This window comes from Gossypium arboreum, chromosome 2 (genome assembly GCF_025698485.1).
Source record: "Gossypium arboreum isolate Shixiya-1 chromosome 2, ASM2569848v2, whole genome shotgun sequence".
Lineage (NCBI taxonomy): Eukaryota > Viridiplantae > Streptophyta > Magnoliopsida > Malvales > Malvaceae > Gossypium > Gossypium arboreum.
In genome coordinates, this window is record NC_069071.1 from 300304 (window position 1) to 320073 (window position 19770).

The 19770-nt window shown below is 31.7% G+C and overlaps 3 protein-coding genes across 4 annotated transcripts; 2 read left to right on the forward strand and 1 right to left on the reverse strand.

Moving 5' to 3' along the window:
- Positions 1 to 1030: 1030 nt before the first annotated feature.
- LOC108451648 (probable serine/threonine-protein kinase PBL25) lies at positions 1031 to 3397 on the forward strand. Its single transcript, XM_017749316.2, has 7 exons — positions 1031 to 1199; positions 1287 to 1490; positions 1569 to 1637; positions 1738 to 1806; positions 1916 to 1978; positions 2051 to 2361; positions 2735 to 3397. The coding sequence occupies exons 1-7, from the start codon at positions 1031 to 1033 to the stop codon at positions 3200 to 3202; spliced, it is 1353 nt and encodes a 450-aa protein (XP_017604805.1). The 3' UTR covers positions 3203 to 3397.
- On the reverse strand, positions 3387 to 7446 carry LOC108451639 (protein ALTERED PHOSPHATE STARVATION RESPONSE 1-like). Its single transcript, XM_017749306.2, has 4 exons — positions 5961 to 7446; positions 5557 to 5780; positions 4433 to 4656; positions 3387 to 4347 (listed from the first exon to the last, which is right to left on the reverse strand). The coding sequence occupies exons 1-4, from the start codon at positions 6898 to 6900 to the stop codon at positions 3498 to 3500; spliced, it is 2238 nt and encodes a 745-aa protein (XP_017604795.1). The 5' UTR covers positions 6901 to 7446; the 3' UTR covers positions 3387 to 3497.
- A 7814-nt stretch (positions 7447 to 15260) lies between these two features.
- LOC108468570 (aspartyl protease family protein 1-like) lies at positions 15261 to 19343 on the forward strand. Of its 2 annotated transcripts, XM_017769461.2 has the most exons (10): positions 15261 to 15811; positions 15893 to 16028; positions 17287 to 17522; positions 17613 to 17837; positions 17919 to 18054; positions 18124 to 18197; positions 18287 to 18386; positions 18465 to 18522; positions 18650 to 18721; positions 18813 to 19343. In XM_017769461.2, the coding sequence occupies exons 1-10, from the start codon at positions 15522 to 15524 to the stop codon at positions 19031 to 19033; spliced, it is 1548 nt and encodes a 515-aa protein (XP_017624950.1). In that variant the 5' UTR covers positions 15261 to 15521; the 3' UTR covers positions 19034 to 19343. The 2 variants fall into 2 exon arrangements, with proteins under 2 accessions (XP_017624950.1, XP_017624945.1); XM_017769456.2 differs by having other exon boundaries at positions 17919 to 18197.
- Positions 19344 to 19770: the final 427 nt, after the last annotated feature.

Here is a 19770-nt window from a genome sequence, read left to right on the forward strand (position 1 = left end):
TTAATTATATGGCAAAATTATACTTTGGCCGCCAATAATTTATGATTCATCCTTGATTCCCTAAAAGCAATTTTCTGATTTCGTTCCTGGGTTCAACTTTGTTCAGTTCTCAATCAGAAGTTGTGGAAACACAAGCAGCCAGCCAGCTACCACATTAAAAACTTTATTTACATTTATAATTGGAAGCAAATGTCAATGGTATCCCAGCAAAGACTGTCTAGTTGCTGATATTATGATACTACTATGTGTTGGTTTTCACCTACTTTATCCAATGCATTCATTTGTGCTTTGGATGCATCCACCATGAAGAAATTGCATCATTTCGGGGTCGGATACTAACGTATTAAATAAAGTTCGGGGCGAGGGCGAGGAGTGTTCAGGTTGGGATTGGGATTTAAACTTCCTTGGTAGGACTAGAGATTTTGGCACAAAGGACAAGCCAAGATCAATAAAACCTCCAAAAACTGATAATGAAATCAAAGATCAAAACAACCACAATAAGACATCAAATGGCTTAATCAAACTTATTTTCAATCTTAATCCCACAATTAAGAAAACATTATGATAAACTAATTTCCTTCTGTGACGGTAACTTGTTCATTGGAATCCAGCACTGAAAATCATAAGAAAACAAAGTTGTGATGCAAGCAACAGCACAGACCTGGTGTCTTTTGCTGATTTTTCTATTTTCGTATGCCAGTTTTTGAACTTAAGACCATGTAGATTCTAACAATGCCATGAAAATTTTGGTGTACTGTTTGGCCTATGTGCCGTCTCAAAATGAAGACCAAGTCCAAAATAACATGCAAAAGGATTTTCAGGCAACAACCACACACACACACACACACACATAATATGTGTCTCTATATATATTATGCTGGTGTTTGAAAATAAGTTTTGCTGGCAATAGATTGGTCTTTAGGGCAACAACTGGTCTATTTTGCTTGCCTTGTTTTATCCTATGTTCATCTCTGCCTGTAGCTCTTTGGTCAAGGAATATGTTCATATAGCATAAGAAAACTTTACATGCATGGCCATGAGATTTTTGCTAGAGGATTCTCAAACGCATGACCATTCTCATAATCATAAGCAACAAATATGGCTGATTCTTATCATTGTCATTTTAATTGCCTTGCTGGGATTTTCCGTGTTCTTCTTCTTTTGCAGAAGAAAGCTTAACCGAAACCGAAGCCATAACGGTAAAGTTCGAATTCACTTAGACCCTATCTATCTATCTATAAAAGCAGCTAAATATTGAATTGTTTGCTCCTTGTTTCACTAATTAGGAGGTCTAAAGGCTGAGAAATTGAAGCTGAGGTATTTCAAATTGGAGGAGCTAGAGAAGGCTACAGAAAACTTTAGTGCAGACTGTTTGTTGGGGTCTGGTGCATTTGGCAATGTGTATAAAGGTTCCTTTGAAGGTGAAGGTACCTTAGCAATCAAGCGAGCTCATGTCGAATCATACCAAACCACTGAAGAATTTAGAAATGGTGAATAGTCTTTAGTTATGCATGCTTTAGTTTAATCACAGCTCAAGTTGACAGGATTTTACTGGTTTCTTGGAACAGAAGTTAGGCTTCTTTCGACAGTAAACCATCCGAATCTCGTAGCTTTGGTAGGGTTTTCCGAAGAATCTGGTACGTATATTGAGCCTTAAATGATTGATTAATGATTCAATTGTCCAAGGTAGTGCTAAGAACCTAAAACAGAAAAAAAAAATTACTTTATTTGAAACAGGACCAAAAGGAGCAAAAATATTGGTGTATGAATATGTACCACATGGTTCTTTGCTTGAGTATATCATAGGTAAGTTTCTACTTGAAACACCCTTCACAGAGACAAGACATCAATTAAAACAAAAACCCGACAAAACAAAACAAAACAAAACTCATTTCTGTTCATGTTTGGAGTGTAGGAAGAGGTGGAAGAAACTTCACATGGAGGCAAAGAGTAAACATAGCCATTGGAGCCGCTAAAGGTAAATTTTTCCCACAGAAAATTGGTTTAAATTTTAAGATAAAAATTAAGTTTTTTTTTTTTTTTTTGGCAGGAATAGCTCACTTGCATGATGGGATTAAGCCTAGCATAATTCACAGAGATATTAAACCTAGCAATATTTTAATTGGAGAAAGGTTTGAAGCCAAGGTCTCAGATTTTGGACTTGTGAAAATGGGACCTATTGGGGATCAATCACATGTTAGTAGCCAAGTTAAAGGAACACCAGGGTACCTTGATCCTGCATATTGTACAAGTTTCCATTTAAGTCCTTTTAGTGATGTTTATAGCTTCGCTGTTATACTTCTGCAACTCGTTTCTGGCCGGCCGGCCGTGGATACAACTAGGAATCACATCATTGATTGGGTTAGTATATTCATTAATTTATAATTTTACCAATAAAAATATCACAGAGCCTTATATATTAAGAGTCAGATTACATTTTGCCCTCTTTACTCAAAAAATGGACAAAATAGTTTCTATATGTTAGATTAAAAAGTAAATTGATACTTTCTATTAAAAATTTCATCCATTTCTATTGTTAAGAAATGACATAACTAATAGAATAATCAAACAGTAGAAATGGATGGAATTTTAGCAGAAGGACTAATTTTCTCTTTGATGTAACTTACAAAAACTAATTTACCCATTTTTTAAGTAGAGGGAGTAAAATACAATCTAACTTTTAGTACAAGAGCCTCCATTAGTTTTTTACCTAACTTTGCCTTTCTGTTGTTAGCAACCTGCAAACTTAGACCAAACATGTGCTGAGGTAGCTGTTGAAAAATGCAGGCAAGGCCGAGTATCGAGAGGGGCAACATCGAAGAAATCCTCGATACAACTCTTATCCAAACCATGCAATATGGAAATGATGCTGAAAATGGGTGAACTCGGTCTAAGATGCGTGGCAAAAACGCCTAAAGACCGTCCTACGATGACTCAGGTTTGGCAAGAATTGGAGAACACATTCAACGAACATCCTTCGTTAAGTTCAAAAACAACAACAACAACCAAGTTTCCTCAATCGACCGAACAAGGCATATCATTCGAACAAGATTGTTCCCAAAGCTTCGTGAGCATAGATGGTGTCGGGTTTCAAAAGTTCCATATCGAATTAGATAGCATTTCATCACAAAGTAACAGCTTAAGATGTTTTGAGATCAACAGTGCAAGTATCGATATTGATAAGGAGAATCTAAAATATTAATCAAAAAAGTAAATTGTATGTTTTCAAGCTGTAGGAACCAGCATTATGTTGATCTATTTGTTACAAAACATAGGGTTCCTTATGTTTAGGTGTCTGAAACAGGTAAATGTAAGGCAAACCAGGTGCTGTATATTAGGATGTAAGGAACAATAACCAGTCAATAAATAAAATCAAACAGTCACAATTTGTAGAAAATTTTAACTCTTTAGCATCAAACTTAATACTTACAATAGCTTTCGACAAATATGATTCCGAAACAAGCTGTTTCGGAGACTTATTTCCTTGATCAGCTGCTTCAACCCCATAGATAAGAGCTCATTTCTTCTACATAACTCGGTTCATCTTCGTCTTCCTTCTTGGGTACCTTAGTAGTTTCACAATAAGTCACTAGGTCGGCATACATTTTTATGGAAGCCTTTGAAAACTCAACCAAGGATCCAAAAACCGAATAAAATCCAGTTTGAAATCCTTTCACAGTTATCTGCTGTGTCTGTTCCATGACTGTGATGTGTTTTAACTTCTCAGCATCGATTCTTTTCCTCAACATATCCAACATGGTTTTTCTTTCAGCCAAATATTCAATCCGGTTCCGAACATTTACTTCTATATCTTTCTCAGATAATTTCGAACCGAGAATCCTGCTTTCTGTTCTTTGAAATGCCGAGACTTTCCTTTCAAGTTCTTTGGCAAGTCCATCAACCTTCCTCTTCTGTTTTTGCTCTTCACCTTGTTGAACCCAAAGCGCACGCATATCCTTTCCAAAGCTTTTTAATGCACAACTTACAGCTTCTTTTGGCAACTTCTCTAAGGTAGCCAACCATTCATGACAAGTTGCCAATAACGGTGGTCCATTGACTCTTAATGTAGGGGCCGAAGACCTCTTCTTGGAGCATAATTCTACTTCGGGTGCAACGAACTTCGCAAGCCATCCACTAAGAGCTTCAATGTATGACTTTTGTGAACATAAATACGCAACAAAGCAAGAACGCCAATTATGAAGTTCTGCCACGAGCTGAAGAGTGGCAAGACGGTGAGAGTCGTTGCAAAACTTTCCGTAAGTGGGACAGTTGAAAGACTTTACTTCAAACATGATTCGGTTTTGAGTTTCGTGTGATTCCAACATTATCTTCCAGTTCCTCATTAGTCTACAGAAGGAGAAAGAAATGAAAGATTATCACAATGATAAATGTAATATATCTGAAATATCGTTTTGGTCGTTTGCTTTCGTACCCGTGTAGCAGCTCAGTAAGTTGTGGCTGCAACTCTTCATCTCTCAGTTTTTCAATTCTTTCGGAGATTGTTTCTGCACTTCGTATTGCAACCAAGATTCTGCTATGCAAGTCTTTTACTTCAGCTCGAGTTTTGTCACCAGAGTAGAGGCCATCTCGTTTAGTGTTGCGGTTTCTCATTTGAGAACATTTTTGTTCATAGGTTTTCCTGGTCTGCTCTGCTGCCTGATTATATGAATTATATGATGCTAGGAAGCTTTGGCAAATGCTCACAAAAAAACATGAATTTTAAATGAACTTGGGCATACAAAAACTGATTGTTTAGACCCGAATGCAACATTTCAAAACTATAAAAAAAGATGGAATATAGTAGAATTACCATTGAGGTTCTTACACTAGAATTCGGATTGCATTTTGCTCCCTTTACTCAAAAAATTGACAAATTAGTTTTTGTATGTTAGATCAAGGAGCAAACTCGTTCTTCCTGTTAAAAATTTCATCTATTTCTACTATTAAAAATTAATGTAACTGACAGAATAACCAGAAAATTACATGTAGTGTGCCATGAATACCTCATTCTGACATACAGGGGCCAGATTTTAACCATATAAATGGATGGAATTTTTGACAGGACAAGTTTGTCTTTTGATCTAATGTATAGGGACTAGTTTGCCTATTTTTTAAGTAAAAAAGGCAAAATGCAATCAAACTCCTAGTACAAGTAACTCCATGGTAAGATTACTGATGGAATATACATGATATGTTTAGTTCTATCCTACTGTTGCTTGCAACAAAAGCATCTCATATCACATGAATGATTAAACATTTGTATAACAGACCATCCACATGACATGGAAAACACTTTTACTGGAAACATACAACGTTTATTCATAGAACATGAAGATTTTGCACCACATTGGACTATGTTCTTGATTGAATGATCAAGGGAAATGAAGATTTTGTACCCCATTACACTGTATGGTAACGGTACGAACCTTTGGTTGTAAATAATGCAAGAGTATATATGTGGTTCAAGCAAATCAACAATATGAAAGGGAATCATTTGCATCGGTGAGTACTCTAAGAAAGAACGAGAGACGGTTCCGATTCATGTTTTTATAATACCTTCACTTCCTCGTAGAGTTTCTTCTCCCAAGCATACAACCTTCCTAAGGTCAGTGAGTGACTTCCAGATTCCATTCCTCCATAATCATCAAATATATCAGTCTTTAATTCTGTCCATGTAGAAGAACTTCTGGAACTACATGAAGCAAGGCTTTTGCAAGATGAAGATCGGGATAACGGAGACCGGCTCCATGTAATTGACCGGATAAGTTTATTCGAGCTCTCTGCAGCCATGCAGCATGTTAAAAAAATCACCAAAATTCTCATTTTTAGCCTCATTTGCAACAACAACAACAACAACATAATATACCTATCAAATTTCACTTTGCAAGAGGACAACCACATGAAAATTAGAAACATTTTCAAGAAATAGAAAATGATAAAGAGAAAACAACATCAGTCACCTTTGAGTTCCTCCAAACCAGACTGCAAGTGAACTCTGTTGGCTTCTAACATTCTACACACATCTAGACCAGATTCATAAGCTCTAATAAAGTGGTCCTTAACATCCTTCAAAGCTTCCAATAACTCTCTTTCATTACTGGCTGTCGGTGTATTAATCATTCTGAAACTGTTTTTTTCACTTTGGCTCATATTTGTATCATGGTCATCCCCATTTCTCATATCTGTATTCTTATTCTCACTCTTCCCACCACCATCACCAGCATTAGTTACATTTTCAACTCTTCTCTCACTCATAACCCTCTCACCATCTTCTTCCAAGTCAGGGATTCCCTCTTTTTCTCTCACCACTCTCAATTCCTCTTGTGAACTACCACTAAAGCTGCTGCTTACCACCTCTTCCCTCCTCACCTCATCAAAAGGGTTAAAGAAATCCCAAGCAAACTCTTCCGGTGATGGCATTGCTGGTGGTGGAGCCTTTTCACCATAAAAATGCTCACAAATAACCTCATCTTCTTCCCCTTCACTCTCTTGTTCCCCTTCTGAGGATCCAACACAACCCTCATCACCACCTCCTTGTACTTGTCCCTCATTTCCTCTCTTCACAAAAACTGTAGACATAGATGCTTGACAAGGAATGGTTTCATGGGTGGGTTCACTTAGTCTTTGCTTGAAAAACATAGGATTAGCCAAAGGGGTTTCAACAGCCTCATTAGTGGAACCAACTGGGAATGTGATTAAAAAAGGAGAAGAAGGAGATGAATGCCTTGCTACAAACAACCTTATGGCAGCTGCAACCGCATTAAGAGACTGATTATACTTACATTGAGCATCTGCAAGAGAATATCTACGTTCCACAGCTAATTTCAACAGCCGTTTCCTCTCTTTACACAGTGACACAACACCATCTTCTTCCTCTTTCTTTGAAGTAGCACACCCCATTCGAAAACCCCAAACTTTTTTGTTGTTGTTAAACTTGAAATTGGGTTCAAAAAGCTTAGGTTTTTGGTTATGCCAGAAAGGTGTTCTAGGAAATGTAGCAGATAATCATATCTGATAATGGAGGGTACTTTGTGTTTACAAGTAGAGGTTTAACTTAAAAAACAACGGTGATTAAACCATTAGGACAATGAAGATGACTAGGTATATCAGAGGATAAGACAAACTGACAAAGCTTGTTTCTTTTTACTGCATTTTTAGTGTTTTAGAGCTTGAAAGAGTTGAAACCTGCAAACCATTGCCAATTGCTCTGTTTTGCAAATAATAATAGATGAATATTACTTTCTTTGGTGTTTGTTTCCCGCAAATAGCTAATCTAACATGGCAGCTATTTCCCTTACTTTTTCTTCAATTGCTGTCAATGATACCTTTTAAGGACAAATGCTGGAAACCAATACATGAAGTGAGAGAAGAAGAAAAAAGACACTTCGAGTCAAAGCCTAACAGTGAGAGAGAGCTCTGTTTAATGTTACCGCTTTGTTTACTGTCGCAAGCGAGAAAAGAACGGTCAAATTCTAGTTTTAGTCCTTATATTATGTTTAAATTTGGATTTTTTGGGTAAACCACACTTAAGGTCACTAAACTATTAGCAAGTTTATATTTTGGTCACATAACTTTAAAAAGTTACAAAGTGATCACTGAACTATCCGAAAGTTTTCATTTAAGTCACTCGGTTGTTAAAATCGTTGTTATATGGCCTTCTCTACTCACTTCACCTACACTAGGCGAAAGCTCTACTTCCTCTTTTCTTCTATAGTTTAATTTTTTTCATGAAATAATTTTAAAAGCCAAGAATCTACGAATCAAAATTCAAATAATTTTTTTTAAATAACGACACAATGATTTAAATAAAAATTTTAAATAGTTAAGTAGCTAAAATGAAAGCTTTTGAATAGTTTAATGATTATTTTATAATTTCTTATAGTTAAGTGACCAAAACATAAATTTTCTAATAGTTTCTTAAATATAATTTATCCTTTTTTGTTATTGGTGTGCAAAGTTGACTCGTTGTTAGCTCTTACACATTGTACTAAGTTTAGCTAGCTTGTGCTAGATTATTATTTCAACATCATTAATATATTGTATTCCTTTAATATTCTAAGACAATAATTATAAAATAAAATTTAAAAGTATACCAAATTAAAATATAATGATTAAATTACAAATTTAAAATAGTATAGGGATCAAAATGGAAATTTAACCAAAGGAAATCAAGCCACACTTTTACCATAGTGTGAAAATCATCACTATCAAATTCATGTCGTAGGAACATAGAAAGATAGTGACAAACGTACGGTGGCAATGCCTTATAGGCCTACCAAAGGGCAGGGTACCCTTCATAAAAGGATAAGATGATATAAATAAAATTTAGTCTCTGTAAGCTATACGTTTAATCAATTTTAGTCCTTATAATTTTCTAATGGAAAATTATAACAAATAGATAAAATTTCTAATGAAAATGATCAATTTATTCATTGATTTAACGTATAAAGATTAATTTGTCACTTTTTTTAGTAAAGGGGGTAAATTGCAATATGACTACTAATACAGGGGCTTCTATGATATTTTCTCCCATATTTTCTAATTTCATATTCTTAGTCTTTATTATTCTTGATGCAAACGATAACCATTAAATCCAATAACTAATTTTTTCGTTATTTCATGAAAAATAGGTGAAAGTAATAAATTAAAATAGCGTTATATATATGTACTAATATATTTATTAAATAAGATATTGGAAAATAACAACACTTAATAATCTTAACAGCTACGACAGGTTTCAACTTATATAAAACTCAAAAATATTAGACTAAAATATCAAACTAAAACCATAAGGACTAAATACAAACCCAATATATAATACAAGGATCAATAGTAGAATTTAACCAATAAATATAATTGTAACAGGGGAAATAAGTAACTGAACTAAAGGAAGATATTTGTCTAATTCAGTTTCCCTAGGAAAAGCCATTATTACACTTCTTTTACAGTAACGCATATAACTTCACCACCAGTCGTTGGATCAGATTCTTTACGAGATCACAGCCGTTGATCTCGACAGTATCATCACTCTGAAAATGATGCAAAAAAAGAAGAAAGCAAATCCAAGTGCTGACATGAGAGACCTCAAATCTTGATGGTACAAAATTATGTAATAAAATGTACCAATAAAAGTATATAATAAAAGTATATTCTTTTACAATCTTTTTATTGTTACAGAGACAATAAGATATGGGCAAAGAACAAATCTGAGTATATTATCAATATACGAAAATGTGAGTTTAAATATATCGAAATATATTATTTTTTATTCGAGAATTGGGATAAAAATAAGAATTTATAATGAAAAATATAAAAAATTTAATTTTTATTTTATTTTTTAGTAAAAGCAATTATTATTATATTTATTTAGCCATACCATGCATAAATTTTTGGCTTTGGACTCAAATAATTACATAAATGATTGAAAAATCACATGTAGATTCACATGTTTGTAAACTTTTTACTGTAGCTATCTTTAGCTACATAGGTTTTGAAAATGTCACTTTTTATATTTTAATTTGATTAAATTAAATTTTATTATTTTCTTAATTTTACGTTACATGTATATTATCATTTGTATAATGTAATTCTAATTTTCTTTTATATAACATAAAAAGTTATGTTATTTTAATTAATAAATTTAACAATTATTGTATGTATTAGGATTTAATTTAAAAAAGTACAAGAATTAAAAATATCAAATTAAAGAATCATATTAAATTTACAATTTACTGAACAATACAAGATTAATAATATAATTTGACTTAATGAATTTAACTATAGCATTTTTGGGTCAAGATTAGAAATTTAAAATTCAAAAGTACAAATATTAAAACTGATCGGATTAGAATATAAAGGCTAAATTTAATTATAACATTTTTACTCTTTCTACTTAAAAATACAAGTCATTCTGTACAAATTTCATGATTCTATCCATTTTACTATTGAAAACACGTGATCTATCTAATTACTCTATTAATTATTTCAAATTTTAACGATAAAAATAGATAAATAATTTTAAATACTTTTTAATTTAACATAAAAAATAATTTTTTCATTTAAAATACAACAGAATTGAAACTTGTTTTTTTGCTTTTTGAGTATATATTCAAAATGAATAGGGGCATTGGATGGGATGAGCACATTAGGAGCAGGAGGAATTGACTAAATGTGTTGTGAAAAAACAGTGGATGAATGTTTTTGGAATTTTTTTTCTTTGGGTGTAAAGCATTGAGAATTGTGCAATTAAAAAAGTGGTAGGAGAAAGGACAACTTAGGGGGTGGAGTAGTGGGGGCCTTTTGCTTTGAAAAATGCAGTATGCTAACAGGTAAGGACAGAAATGGCAGCTCAAGTTTGATGCTATTCTAATTATAATGATAAACCCATATATGGTCCACATAATTAAACACACCTCAACCTAAAAAGTAGACATTTATTGATATTTTGATTAGAGGTAGGACTCATCCTTATAGGGTTTTCTTTTCCTAAGTTCAAATGTTTGTCTAAAAATAAAAAGATTGGAGAGAAAATATAGATTTAAAAATAAATTTAAAAAAAATAAGTCGAGTTTTGAGTAGGATTTTTTATTCAATTCCGATATTAAATAATTATTTTGTTATCATTTTATTATAATTTGCTATTATACTGCTATTATTTTTTGTAATTATTTGGATATTGTATAACTTTTATTTTATTGTTAATTTTGTTACTATTTTAGAGATATTTATTTGCTAAGTTACAACTATCTTAATGTTATTTAAATATAAACGCCTTCTTTTAATGTATTTTCAAGTTGTCTTATTTTAATGTTTTGAATGTATTTGGTCTATTATATTTAAAAAATAATAATCTAAAAATTAATCTGAACAGATCGGGCTCAGGTTTAGCTTTTTTAATCTAGGTAGGAATTGGGCAGTAATTTAGACCCATTTTTCGGGTTAGGCCAAAAGATAGAAAATAGGCCTAAAATTTTGCATCAATCGAACTCGTTAATAGGTCTAATTAAATATTGTATTTGTTCGTTTTGGTCGGATTTTTAAAAATTTTTTAAATCGTCCATTATAATTCGATTCATTCATTTTGTATTTTTCTATATTAATTTTTTATTTTGATTTTTTTAGACTTGTTTTAGTAAAATAAGCTTTGTTTTTTGGCTTTCGAATATTATTTGATAAATATTCAATTTTTTCATAAATGTTTATAAAGAAACAATGATTTTAAAGAAATTTAAATTATTTTCACTATTTTAAATATATAAAATATTTATTTTATATCATAAAGAATTAAAATTAATTATATATTAAAAAAATAGGATTCGGTTCAATTTCAAGTAATCACGATTTTCGAACATTCATTCTATAAACCATTCAAATATTTAAGTTCGGTTTAGTCAATTTTTTTTTTTTTGCTCAATGCTAGTTTTGATGCCTTTCTCATTGTAAAGTATCATGGAGTCTATTATATTAAAAGTCAAATTTTATTTTGTCTTTCCTACTTAAAAAATGGACAAATTAGTTATTACACATTAGATCATGGAGCAAACGGATCCTTTTGTTAACAAAATATTCATTTCTACAGTTAAAAACTAGTCTTTGTATGTCAACATATGGTGCACATAGCATTCCATGTGTAATTGTTTGGTTATTTCGTCAACCACGCTAGTTTTTATCAATAGAAATAGATGAAATTTTTAACAGAATAAATAAATTTTCTTTTTGATCTAACATGCAGGGACTAATTTGCTTATTTTTTGGGACAAAATGTAACCCAACTCTTAATACAAAGGTAAGTTCAAATTTTGTTATTGTCAATCTTTTCTTTCAATTTGTATTTTTATTAAAAATAAATACATTAAAAATAAAAATAATATGAATGTAGTTAAATAAGTTTAGGTTAACAATTTATAAATACGAATAAATTTGACTGAAATTTGATATCTGTATCTTGAACATACTCGAGCTTGGATAGTTATGTATGTATATATATTATTAATGTCATGTTTGACCCTAAACACATTTACTTAAATATTTTTCGAGTTAATAATAACTTTTGTTACTAATAAAGTGTTGAATGCAATAATAATACTCAATATATAAAAATAATTTAAAATTACAAATTCCAAATGAGTTAATTTTTTAAAATATGAAATAATAATGGTCTATTTTTCTTCTGACATCCTCATTCTCTGAACTTTGTAACCAGCAAAGCAGAATCTCTCTTATCTCTTCTTCTTGTTCTTCAAGTTTATCAATGATGTCCTTTTTTAAGTTGGCTAAATCATTTTTGAGGGGTCATTTTGATAAATTGTCAAAAAAAAAAGTAGAAGAGAAGAAAGGCAAATTGAATGGACATCACATAAAAAGATACTTTTGCTGCACTCTTCTTTGTTGGACCCTAAAATAATTTAAACCAAAAATAAAAATAAAAATATTAAAACTCAAATTTATTCGACTAAAATTAATTTAATCCGTATAATTAACACATCGATTATTTTGTTATTATATACAGATAAATTAACATTTAGTCATTTAAATTAAACATTTTTTTTAATTTTATCTCTAAACTTTTGTCCATATTAGTTTTAGATTTGATAACATTTCTTTAAGATTGTGCCACATTGTCGCCTAAATTTTTAAATATTTTTGTATAAAATCTAAAAATAATATTATATACAAGTTATATATTTTTTTAATTTTAAGTGATCACAAGGCATAATCTCATAGTATCAAATCATTATACTTTAACGAAATCCAAGTTTAGAGACTAAATAGACTATACCTGTTAAGTTCTAAGATTAATGTGGACAAAAAAAATCATGGGCTAAAAGTGAAAAAATTTCCAAGTTTGGAGACTAAATGTTGATTTATCCCTTATAATATTAATTATTTGTTTTAGTTTGCGGTAAAAGTACCATAAAAATCTCTGTACTAGTAATCAGATTGCATTTTATCCCATTTACTAAAAAAAATAGATAAATTAGTCATGTATGTTAGATCAAAGAGTAAATTGATACTTTGACTAAATATTTCATCTATTTATACTATTAAAAACTAGTCTATGTATGTCAATATAAGGTATACATGATCAATTACACTTGTTTTTAGCCGTACAAGTACATTGAATTTTTAACAGAAAATATTTCTTAAATAATTTGGTAAATCAAACATGTTTCAATAGTCGAACACCATGCATTGTTGAAAAATGTTGCATAAAATAATTGTATGCTTGTGTTTGCATTTCCTTGCACGCTAAGCTAAAGTTGTTTACGGTTGTAGGTTGTGTGTAAGGGCAAGGTCAAAATTTTTTTTAAATGGTCAGAATTAAATTATATATTTTTTATGATAATAAAAAGGTAATTTCACCATTTTAATAGTTCATATCCTTTTAAATTTTAAATATTAAATCAAATTTTTTTATCATTTTTGAGATCCAAAAGACAATTTTACTATCACTATTTAAAATTTTATCAATTATAAAGAATCTAAATAAAAAAAATTATTTTAAGAGAGGTCGGGACCCTATCAACCGCCCTGACTCCGACCCTAGTTGCACGAACACCATTAATTGAAGGGATGATGATGTAAGACCATTCATTCTTCATGCAACTGTAAGTATTTTGCTTCAGCTTCTTCAACTTGGAAAACCATTGGTTTTCAATAGCCAAGGATGCATATGGTAAGTATTTTTGGTTCATTGGTTAAATTGCACGTTATTTTCACACACATTCAACATGTTACATTTTTTAGCAAAGATATTCATTAATTTTGTTTTTATTATGTCGAAGTTATTCAATTTTGTTACGATATAATCATGTGTATGCTTATCCCTTTTACAAATTAAGATTAATTTTATTAGGAACGATAATTGCATTTAAGTACAAATTTGTATTGAAATAAAGTACTAATTCATGTTAGGTTCAAATTTGAATAACCCCTTCACGTGTATCATTAAAGATTCATAATTTATTGGGTAAAGAGACCTTTTTGGTCATTTCAAATTTGATATTGTGCAAATTAATCCCTCTAAAATAATAAGGTAATTTAGTCATTGTCGATTTCAAAAGTTAGCAACTAGGTCAATTAATGATGGTATGTACTATTTTTTCCGTCAATTTATCTTACTTTTAATCGTTATAATAATAAATTTTAGAATCGAGATTAAATTAATAAAATGTATGTAAATTAAAGACTAAACTATAGAATGCCAAACGGTTGTAAATTATGATGTATTGGGTAAATGATCTTCTTGATATGTGTAGTGTAGACCCAATGGATCCAAACACCATGACCCAGCAACTGTTTCCGTATTCTATAAGGCCAAAATATCTATCAAAAATAGTAAAAATCCCTCTTTGGTCCCTCCCAATTTTTATATTTTGCAAATCAATATATCTAAAAGTGCAGGCAAATTTAATTTTTGTCAATTTGAAAAGTCAACAATTAAAGGTAATTAATCACATCACTTAATTTTTCCATCAATTTATCCTAGTTGTTAAGCTTCACCATTCACAAATTCTATGATTTTAGTGTTGATTCTAAAAAATTCAATAAATTTAGTGCTCATTGGATATCAACAAATTTAAAACCAGGACCAAATTAATAAAATGTAAGAATATTAAAAACTAAATTTATTAATTTTTAAAATTAAGATAAAATTAACAAAATAGTAAACATTGAGGACTATTATAATAATAAAAATAAAATAAATAATTGATGAAAGGAGCTAACATGATGATTTATTGGTTGGATTAAATTTAAAATTCAGTTAAATCAAATCTATTTTGAAAGACAATATTTATTTGAACAATTTTATTATAGGTTTCGATCATATTAATTTTTTTATCACAATACTTAAAACTATCTATTAGCCCATAAATAAGAGGATAATGCATTTTAACGCACTCGTGCATAGGTCCTCCCACATTAACAATAATAACTATGCCAATCGAGCTGAGACTTAGGGTGGGTTTAAATAAGTGGTGTGTCTACTTGTGACTAGTGTAAAAATAGCAGTAATGGTGAAATTAGAAAATATAATGTAAGACAAAAAGTAAACTAAATACATCACATTACAATCTGTCCATCTAAATCTACCTGAATCGAGTTTTACTATATTAATTTTAAGTATCAAAGTAATTAAATCTAAGATTTTGCTTTAGAATCATGCAACTATATTCCTTTTTCGAATGATCATTGTATTCCCTTATATTTTTCGATGATTCTAAAGCAAAAATCTTTAATTTAAAAAATCAAACATCTAAAAATTGTAGCTGTTGAACATTGAAAAAAAGAAAAAAAGAACAAAAGTAGGCCCTTCAAATGCCAACCCATCAGTCCACATGCAAAAGCTACAGTTTTTTTCACCTACACTGTATAACGCCAAGAACACAAGAAAGCAATACCTTTTCTTCAGATCCTTCTGAAAATCACCAATCATTCACTGAAAATAACCCCCAAAGATCCAAAACCCAATATTCCTTTTTCATTGTTCTTCCCATTTTCAGTTTTTCAAATGCAAAAAAATGTTAAAGACTGTAATTTTCTTTTTTATACTAAACTGGGTTTTAACCTTTAAGCTCATTAATGGCCGCATCTTCACTTTCGAAATGCACCACCGGTTCTCTGAACCAGTAAAGAATTGGTCTAACTCCACCGGAAAACTCTCTCATTGGCCTTTAAAAGATTCTTTTGAATACTACGCCGTTTTAGCTCACCGGGATCGTCTCCTACGTGGCCGTAAACTCTCCGGTGCTAATACAACCCTTTCTTTCGCTGATGGCAACTTCACTTTCCAAATCAACTCTTTGGGATTGTAAGGATCTTTGGTCTCCCCTTTCTCTGTATTTTTTTTGGATTTTTTTTTTTTTGTAAATCTTGTTTGGGATTTTTGCAGTTTACATTATACAACAGTTCAATTAGGCACCCCAGGGGTGAAATTCATGGTGGCACTTGACACTGGAAGTGATCTTTTCTGGGTTCCTTGTGATTGTACCAAATGTGCTCCAACTGAAGGCACTGCCTATGCTTCTGTATGTTACCTTATTTTCCTTTCTTAGCTATGTTACCAAAGGTGGATCTCGGGACTAAGTTTTGGGAAATTTTCAAAAACTTTACGGGTTTAATGATATTTTTTCCAAAAAATTAGGGGTCTAATTAAATTTTTTAGAAGTTTTGCGAGGTTAATGAGAATTTCAAAAAAATTAAAAATTAGAAGAGCTTAATTACCAATTCGAAAATCGCTAGGCATATAAGGATTTTTTTTATGTTTTTTTCTTCCTGCATTTGAAAGTTGAATAACTAAGGAAGTACTTCAACTTGTCCCCCATAAATGCAGTTTCTATTTGGAATTTGTCCGTTTATAGCAAAATTTTACACTCATATCACTCTTTGTTCATTTCTACAAGTCAAATATGTACTACAGAGAAGCATAGTAGAGCATTTAAGAGTGGGGAAACTGTACCTCATTTTGTTTAAATTGCTTGGTAAAAGTATAGTGGAGGCCCTTATATTAGGAAACATATTGCATTTTGCTCCATTTACTAAAATAAATGAGCAAATTAATTTCTGTAGTTATATTAATGAGCAAACTGGTCTTTCTATTAACAATTTAATCCAATTTTACTGTTAAAAATTTATCTTTAGACGTCAACATAAGATGCACGTGGCATGCTATGTGTAACTATTTGGCTATTTTCAACTGTAGAAATTGATGAAATTTTAATATAAAGGACTAGTTTGCTCTTTGATCTAATATATAGAGACTAATTTGCACATTTTTTGAGTAAATGGGATAAAATACAATCTGACTCCTAGTAAAAGGGATTGCCCCTAAAGGTAGCCTATAAATGAACCTAGCTTGAACAAAAGGACCTTATTTATTTTTAAGCTTGTTCGTGTTTGTTTGTTTAAGTTGAATAATTTTCACGATTAATAAATAAACATCTATCTTTTTTTTAGATATAAAATAATCAAATATAAGTATAAATAATTTTATCGATATATCATAAATGAGTTTTAAATAAATTATTAAATGAGCTTTAAATGAACAAGAACAAAGCTTGTTCTTGTTCAGTTCAATAAACGAGCTTTAAAATCTTGCTCGTGTTAACGAATAGAAATTGAACTGTTTATCAAACACTTTGTTCATTTACAGTCAACTTTTGCACTACATGGGGACGGTGAAGTGGGTAAATTGTATGAATGGGGCTTCTAATTAACCAACTTGGTCTGTTGATCACTTGTAGTCCTTGTATTGATATTAAACTGTGCATAATTTTCGGTGGCAAGGATTTTGAGCTTAGTATATATGACCCGAAAGGATCATCGACCAGCAAGAAGGTCACCTGCAGCAGCAGCTTGTGCGCACAACGTAACCAATGTCTCGGAACATTCAGTAATTGTCCTTACATGGTATCATACATGTCAGCTCAGACTTCTACTTCCGGGATTCTAGTGGAGGATGTTCTTCACTTAACAACCGAAGACGGTCACCCAGATTCTGTTGAGGCATATGTCACATTCGGGTAAGTTCTCTTTATATGCAGCTCAACCAGTTCGAATGCCTTATTTTGGCATTCTTTGTTTATAATTTCGTTTTTCCTGATATTGCGCAGCTGTGGGCGGGTACAAAGTGGTTCGTTCCTCGATGTTGCTGCTCCCAACGGTTTATTCGGGCTTGGCATGGAGAAAATAGCAGTTCCTAGTATTTTATCTCAAGAAGGTTTAACGGCTGATTCTTTCTCCATGTGTTTCGGAGACGATGGAACTGGAAGGATCAGTTTTGGAGACAAAGGTAGCCCCGACCAGGAAGAGACCCCATTTAATCTTAACCCATCACAGTAAGTGGTAAATTTCTCGTTTACTCGATGCTGATTGATGTGAATTTAGATCGATGCATTTGCTTAAGGAAACGTTTGCAGTCCGACGTATAATGTTACTGTAACTCAAATCCGGGTGGGGACAACTTTAACCGAAGGTGGCTTTACAGCTCTTTTTGATTCCGGGACCTCGTTTACATACTTGGTTGACCCAACATATTCAAATCTCGCCGTGAATGTAAGCACTTCATATCTCGATCCTCTATTTACTCGATGTTTCCACTTAGTAACTTATGCTCTTTTACAGTTCCATTCTCAGACACGAGATAGTCGCCGTCCACCCGATTCTAGGATCCCTTTTGAGTACTGTTATGATATGAGGTCGATTGTTTAGTCTTGTTTCATATCTTCTTTTTCACCGCTTAAGTCATGTTCTGTTCGTTTTTATGATTTTGCTTTGTGGCATGCAGCCCTGATGCAAATGCAAGTTTAATACCTAGTATGAGTTTAACCATGAAAGGCGGAAGTCACTTTCTCGTGTATGATCCGATAATCGTCATTTCGACTCAGGTAGCCGCCTGCTCCTTGACTTTTCTTTCTTTTTCGGTTTTATTGCATTAAACGATTTTACCTCTAATGATTTTGCAGAGTAAGCTTGTATATTGTTTAGCCGTCGTCAAGAGTACCGAACTGAATATTATCGGACGTAAGTCTTGCATGTCAAATGCAATTAATTGATGCTTTCGCTATGTTATCAACATGAATGAATCTAGTTCCTTCATTGCATGACTTTAACGAGTCTCATTTTATTTGCTGTTCTTTCCTCGAAACAGAAAACTTTATGACTGGCTACCGCGTGGTGTTCGACCGAGAAAGATTTGTCTTAGGCTGGAAGAAGTTTGATTGTAAGACGATGCTTCCATTCATACACATTTTCCCTTTATGCTCTAGTATGCCAACTCCTGTTACCTACCAAATCCATTTGCTTTCTTACAGGTTACGACATCGAGGAAACTAACACGTCCGAAGAAGAACAACATCCTGTCTCTGCACCTCCTGCTGTTGCTGCCGGAATCCGTAATTATTCCACCCCAGAATCAACAAAAGATGTAAAAAATAACAATTCACTCACTTCGGTCACCTTGCGGTCTTGCCATCTCCATGCTTCTCTTCCATTTTTCTTCGGACTCGTCTCTATATTGACTCTATTGTCGTAGGATTTTCATGGTCAACTTTCTCGAGCTATATGATCGTTTAACCTTCGTAGAAACAACAATGAGAATACCGTTAAAGGATTGATTGCATCCCTACATGATTTTGTTGTATTTTAGGCCCTCCACATACTATTGTACCATTGCTTCTTGTCAATTCCTTTTATCATTTTAGCAAAGGTCATAGGTATTTTTGTTCATTATTGTTGTATTTTCTTTTTTATGTATAGCCACAATACAAATTTTACTACATTTTTGGTGGAATTTCTCCCTAGTATTAATCAATGACCGATTTGGTTCTTTTATTATGCTCAAATTTTAGATTCAATTCAATTGATATATTTTAATTTGATATAATTTGATTTTTTTTTAATTTCTATATTATGACCCACGTTTTAATTTGGTCCTTAATTTTAAAATGTTCTAATTGCATCTCTAAATTTTGGAGATTATATCAATTATCTCTAAATTTTGAAGAATATATCAACTAAGTCTTTCTATTACTAAAACTATTAATTTTACTATTAAGTGACATCAAATCTTACATAGAATAATTTAAATTTTTTTAAAAAAAATGAAGTTTATTAACCAAAATGAGTGTTCACGTTAATCAAACGTTCTATCAATGGTCATTGTATCAGCTGGATCTTATCATCAAGGTTTGCATGACACGTTAGCTAGATGATTAGAACATAGAAAAAGATAATTATCATAATAAATTGTACAAATATTCCATTTGTTGT

Bases quoted from the DNA above. Each gene is read 5' to 3' on its own strand.
- LOC108451639 (XM_017749306.2), bottom strand. From the start codon at position 6,900: ATGGGGTGTGCTACTTCAAAGAAAGAGGAAGAAGATGGTGTTGTGTCA. The intron at 4,657-5,556 runs GTATTATAAAAA...TCATATAATCAG, and splicing joins AACTCTACGAGGAAGTGAAG to GCAGCAGAGCAGACCAGGAA. The intron at 4,348-4,432 runs GTACGAAAGCAA...CTCCTTCTGTAG, and splicing joins CTTACTGAGCTGCTACACGG to ACTAATGAGGAACTGGAAGA.
- LOC108468570 (XM_017769456.2), top strand. From the start codon at position 15,522: ATGTTAAAGACTGTAATTTTCTTTTTTATACTAAACTGGGTTTTAACC. The intron at 15,812-15,892 runs GTAAGGATCTTT...GGATTTTTGCAG, and splicing joins CAAATCAACTCTTTGGGATT to TTTACATTATACAACAGTTC. The intron at 18,387-18,464 runs GTAGCCGCCTGC...ATGATTTTGCAG, and splicing joins TAATCGTCATTTCGACTCAG to AGTAAGCTTGTATATTGTTT.
- LOC108451648 (XM_017749316.2), top strand. From the start codon at position 1,031: ATGGCCATGAGATTTTTGCTAGAGGATTCTCAAACGCATGACCATTCT. The intron at 1,807-1,915 runs GTAAGTTTCTAC...TTTGGAGTGTAG, and splicing joins TTTGCTTGAGTATATCATAG to GAAGAGGTGGAAGAAACTTC. The intron at 2,362-2,734 runs GTTAGTATATTC...TTCTGTTGTTAG, and splicing joins GGAATCACATCATTGATTGG to CAACCTGCAAACTTAGACCA.